This window comes from Sinocyclocheilus anshuiensis, unplaced genomic scaffold (genome assembly GCF_001515605.1).
Source record: "Sinocyclocheilus anshuiensis isolate Anshui unplaced genomic scaffold, SAMN03320099.WGS_v1.1 scaffold986, whole genome shotgun sequence".
NCBI lineage: Eukaryota > Metazoa > Chordata > Actinopteri > Cypriniformes > Cyprinidae > Sinocyclocheilus > Sinocyclocheilus anshuiensis.
In genome coordinates this window covers 229085-234906 of record NW_015537975.1, presented here as the reverse complement: position 1 = coordinate 234906, position 5822 = coordinate 229085, and the positions used below count along the sequence as shown (strand labels likewise).

General features: G+C 40.9%; 1 protein-coding gene across 2 annotated transcripts in view; it reads right to left on the bottom strand.

Moving 5' to 3' along the window:
- Positions 1-2064: 2064 nt before the first annotated feature.
- LOC107672221 (zinc finger CCCH domain-containing protein 15-like) overlaps positions 2065-5822 on the bottom strand; it is a 7378-nt gene continuing 3620 nt past the window's right edge. Inside the window, exons 5-10 of one of the 2 annotated variants that reach the window (XM_016465314.1) lie at positions 5449-5546; positions 5181-5366; positions 4941-5087; positions 4510-4620; positions 4202-4334; positions 2065-2673 (exon numbers count right to left, since the gene is read on the bottom strand). In XM_016465314.1, the coding sequence (XP_016320800.1) occupies positions 2486-2673; positions 4202-4334; positions 4510-4620; positions 4941-5087; positions 5181-5366; positions 5449-5546 (863 nt within the window). In that variant the 3' untranslated portion in view covers positions 2065-2485. The remainder of the gene's footprint in view (positions 2674-4201; positions 4335-4509; positions 4621-4940; positions 5088-5180; positions 5367-5448; positions 5547-5822) is intronic. The other variant, XM_016465323.1, reaches the window with a different exon arrangement.

The following is a 5822-nucleotide window of genomic DNA, read 5'->3' as shown; positions in this document are numbered from 1 at the left end:
TACCTGGGATTTTCCCAAAATAACCACTATATGGAGTCAAGATATATTTTTGTTGTTGATATGGACTGCGTTGACGAGAGTGATGTACTGAGAGAGAGTCTGGGTACTGAAACTGAGCCAACACCACCGGCATTGGGCCACTCGTCGGTGTGATTGTGGCCCAGTTTCAGTACTGGCCAAGTGTTTCATTTCTCATTGGTGTGATTGTGGCCCAATTCCGGTGGTGTCGACTCCGTTTTAGCACCCAGACTCGGGCCAGTACCGGCTAAGTGTTTCAATTCTTGTCGGCGTGATTGTGGCCCAATGCCGGCAGTTTTGGCAACCGGACTTGGGCCAGTGTATTTGGGCCAATTCTGGGGCGTCATTCATCCCATGTCCATGCCGACTCTGGCAACCGCAGCCGGGCCAAGTCATTTCATCCGGCCTGCCGGATCTGGGCCAAACCGTTTTGGTTACCTGGGCATATGATCACAAATGGAAATCATTTCCGTGAAGTGACCATCGCATGTTCCCTTCGCTAACGTACTTCTGGAAGGGCCCTTCATGAAGGGATTCATTTGTTCACTATGAAATTCTTGTTTTCTACTAAATACAATAAGGTATGTTGAGTTACCTAACTTTCAGAAATAACTGTCGAATCATGTACAACGCGTTGCTGCGGCGTATTCACGAAGACATTTCACAGCGCATGCTTACCAGAGATTTGTCTTAATATTGGGAGATGAAGTAGTACTTGGTAGAGGGTCTGTAGTACTTACCATTGGAAAAAGGTAACGGCTAACTTGAATCACGTGAGGCCCCTCAGCCAAACGGCCTGTGGTCTCCCTCCCTGCATACCGCCAAAGGCTGCTAGAAGCGAGACAGCTGGGGCGAAGCGTTGTCCCTTCTAGCTTTAAGCTGCAGCATTAGCTTTAGCCGTTATGCCTTTTTGGCTAAAGGTTGCAGGCTTGCCTTCCAGTGGCTTTGTGCTTACCAGCATGTAACGCTGTTCATACTTGCATTCGCTTCATTTGGAAAAGATTTTGGAAACATTATTCATGGTTGATGTTATTATCGGTTATATAGTTGCTGGATAGGAAAATGTAAAGTAGCTCACAGACTAACAGACACACTTTTAAACGCATTTTATTTCGTTTTAGAAACGAACTGATCCTGAATGTGTATCATTATATTGGATCCATGCATTGTCTTAAAGTGACCGTGCCTAATTTACTAGCTGCTGTCGGTGTCCTTAGTGTTAATTCAAGAAAAGAAAAAAAGAAAATATCACTCTGCTCTTGACTGAATAACTTCTGTAGTTTTAACAAGAATTAATGTATATTTAATTTATACAGTGAAGACTACGCAATGCTATTTTACATTTGTTAACTTAAATAATTAATTTGCATCTTTGTTCTATTTATTTAATTGAACAATTTACACCATTTCAAACAGGGCCCACAGATACAACCGGCACCGTGGCCCTGCATACCCCAGCTACGGCCCTGAAATCATTACCTGATATAGGACAATGAAGTCCACATCTAGACCAGACTAAGCGTGTGTACTTTTATCTGAACATTCTTCAAATATCAGATTTCTACTTTAGCTTAAACCTACTCTTTAGGTTTTACAATTTAGCATTTAAACTCAAAGCCAGTATCTGATATCCTTTTATTTACAATGACTTGTGGTGTGTTGGTGGGAGGGCAGTTTAAAACAATTGAATACAAAAGGACAGACACGTTACTAGTTCATCTCACAACAAGCTCATCTTTCGGGCTCACACTTCCTGAAACCACTTCAAAAACCAAATCTGACTAGTAATGATGTCATCCAAATCTCTTTCTGTAAGGCCAGATGCCACATCTGCATCCGAGAGACTTCACATTCAGCACCTCAATCAGATCAACTGATTATTGAACACTTGAATGTCAGCATCACACTTATTCACCTTGACATTCTGATCCTGATACAGGCATGCAGTTGGTTACAAGTTAAAAACTGAAATGATACCGATCAACTGAACCTTTGTTTTCATTAAAGCAACATTTCAACAGCAGAGAAGAGGAAACCAGATTCCAATAGTGTTTGAACGTCTTGAGTATTTATGCTGAATCAATTCATACGCATGTCCTTACAAAAATGATTTAATCAAATCTTTCAAAAGAGAATGCAGAAATATCAAATAATCAACAGCCTCATAAATATTTGGAGTATGTTCCTGCTGAAGAACCAAACCCTCACCTGACTGTGCTTTTGGGGTAGACTGCAATTTAAAAAAATGGAAAAAGGGCACAAAAAAAAAAAAATTACATCAGAGAGCGAACAAGAGCCACATCTACTCCAGTCTCTTCTGTAGCGTCTCAGGACATCAAGTGATGAGGGTGTATGTTGCAGGCAGAGCGGTTTCTGACATGGCAATTCTGGTGGTAGTTATTTGTGAAAATATTGTCATTCACATCAAGCCATGTGCAGTTCATGAATGATGCAACAGTCCCAGTCTTCACTCGTCCAGGTCCAGTGTGTTGAGCTCCTCCTCCAGTTCGTCTAGATCCTCCCCGGTGAAGAGGTTCTCATCTACTGGCACCGCCTCGGACTCCTCCTCATTGGTTTCTCCGTTCTCCAGTGTCGGGTCCTGGCCAAGCTCTCCGTTCTCCACATCTCCGCCTGACGCCTCGCTCAATTTATTGTCTGTAGAGACAAAACCGAGGTCAGTGATGTCAGAAGGAAGCATGAAGAATCAGAATGACATTTCTGGATAACTGTGACCTGATTGTGAGTTATTACACTCATTTAAAGTCCCCATGTGGTGAAAATCAAGTTTTTTATGTTGTTTATTTGTCTATGTGGTGTTTTTAATAGGCTTTTAGACAAACCATGTGCCAATCCATTTATCAACACCATTGCTGAGTATTTTCTCCTTAAAACTGTAGTTTCCCAAAGGCAGTCACAGAAACGCAGTTTGAAACAGCCTTTTTTTTGCTACGTCACAAAATTCAATAACCAATCGCGTCAAGGGATCCTGTCCTTAGCATATCATTAACTGTGTGGAAAGCAGAGGGTCTAGTGAGAAGGCAGCCAGGTTAATCCGGTAACAGTTATATTTTTTCTGTAGATGTTTCGCTAACTGTTAATATTTCCCCCTATTTTCACGATGTCATGTGCTGTTAGCGCTTATTTATTTGTATTTAGAACCGCTAACTTGAATAATAACCCGCGGCAGCAGTGTAAAAGTATCCCGGAGTCAGACGCACCTCTCCCGCATTGGCATCCGCAGGTCACACGAGTATGATCGCGGGCGCGATTTGGAATTACAAACTTGGCTGCATTTGAATCTTCAAGGCATGTTGAGGACACAACATCGTCAAGTAAGTAAATTTAACGAATGTTACAGTATCCACTGTAGTTGTCCGCTAGTAGTGCTGGGTGGTATGACCAAAAATTGACATCACGGTATTTTTCAAAATTATACCGGTTTCACGGTACAGATAATGTTACCTCACGAAGTTAGCCATCAGTCTCCTTGCTTACGTTGAGCATACCAGCTTATTTCTGGTTCAAACACATATGGCTTAATTAAACCAATATTTCCTCTTGCCATTGCTTCACGTTTACTACAGTTCAGTTAGTGGATCAGGAGGCGCTGGCTCATGGCTGGCTGGTGTGTGAGTGAGTGGAGGCGGGGCTAATTTGCGTATTCATAGATGTGCGTATAGTAAATAAGGCAAGGGTGTAGAGTTACATTCAAGCTATTTTAAGGCATGAGAAAATTTTCACAAGAAAAAACATTTAAATATGTCATTTTGATGATCAAAGATGAGTTTTAAAGGATAACATTTTTGACTACAGGAGGACTTTAAGACAAAGAGGTGGTGAAGGTTTAAGCACTATATAACAGACCCCTATAAAGGAGTAGTTCTGAAATCGTGGTCTGGAAGTTAATTGGGAGATTAAAAAAGGAAAATTTAAATAGTAAATAAATAGTTATAGTTGAATGGTAAATACCAATATTGAATGAATTAACTATAAAATAAAATTAACTTTTGATGTGGTTCACAACCTGAAAACTAGGTAAAAGATATTTCATGTCTCTTTTTGTTTTGTCATTCTACACCTCACTGATTGCCTATTCAAACGCAAAACTATACCGACACTGATCTCTCAAATTAGCACAGGAAATGAAACGTCATATGAGGGAAGATATTCAGAAGCATCTCACCATCCGTGTCATTTGTTGTAGAAGCTTTGGCAGTAAACCTGTCTGCTGTTGCCACCGTTATACCAGCATTATCCACCTCTTTAGGGATAAATCTAGCAATGTCAATGTCCTGAACCTCCTCTGTGTCCTCCATCTGGAAAGACAATCATGTTAACAATGCTAAACGACTTGCAAAGCAACACAAACACAAATATTAAACATTAACAAGATGTTAAGATTAAGTCCATTGTTTTTATCTAAAATTGTTATATAGCTTATATGGGGTGGTGTTGCATTCTGTTAAAAAATTAAATATATTTTTTTCTCACCTCGTTAGAAAACTCAGTGTCATCATCTTCAGAATATTTAGTATCATCAGCCTCCTCATCATCATCGTTAACAAGCTCAGGTCTGAACTCAAACACTTCCCTTCCACTGACCTGGAGGACATGAAACCATGAGATGAGTGTCATTTAACACAACAGATGACAGCATGAAAGAGTCTTGAAGAACCAGGAAACAGTAAAACAACAGCAACCAGAGGATATGAGAGCACAAGCTTTACTGCCACCCTCTGGTCAAACCACAGCATCACCGTCAAAATACCCATTTCATTCAGAGCAAAAAAAGATTTTTAATGCACAACACATTTTCAGAGTAAGTCCTCCTTTTTCAAGACTACAACATATTTTTTTATGTTGAGGTCGGTACTTTAATTGTTTAGGCAAGCAGGAATATCAGTGTCATGATTTTTACTCACCCCAAGTGCTCTGCCAGCTTTGAAGTCAGCTTTCTTTCTCTCCATGTCCTCCTCTGCTTTAGCCAGTTTCTCTTGCCTTTTCCTTTTCTTCCATGCCAAGAATGTTTCCAGAGTAATTCGGGTGACGTTTCCTCCCAGAGCAGACCGCTACAATAATGAACAGATGATCATTACAACAATTCTGATAGATAACTAATGACAGTGTTACTTCACAATCATGTTCTGCAACACCCTTCTCACCTCAGTCTCAATCAAATCATCCAGCGAGATTTCCTCCTCATTCTTCTCTTCTTTCTTTTTGTCTTTCTTCAGAACGAAGCCCACAGGAAGAGCGTGACGGTACATACAGTTGTCACTTCCACCAGGACAAACCCAAAACCAGCCATATTTGTTGTTTTCAATAGCATCAAGGAAATACTTGCACACCTTAAAATAAAGATTATTTGTTAACTTCTATGATTACAGATAATACAAATAGTTAATTTGAGTGTAAACTGCCAGAACCTACAATTTGGGTCTTTGCTTTCGTCTTTTCAGCCTCTCCATGTTTCTTGTTCACCACCTCCTCAAGTTTCTTTTCATCCCAATTTTCCATGGTGTCTGCAATTACACAAATCAAACAAATTAAAGGGGTCATATGATGCGATTTCAAGTTTTCCTAGAGAGAGAGAGAGAGAGAGAGAGAGAGAGAGAGAGAGAGAGAGAGAGAGAGAGAGAGAGAGAGAGAGAGAGAGAGAGAGAGAGAGAGAGAGAGAAAGAGAGAGTACGAGAGAGAGCGCGAGCGAGAGCGTGAGAGAGCGAGAGAGAGAGAGAGCGTGAGAGAGCGAGAGCGCGAGAGAGCGAGAGCGCGAGAGAGAGAGAGCGCGAGAGAGAGAGAGCGCG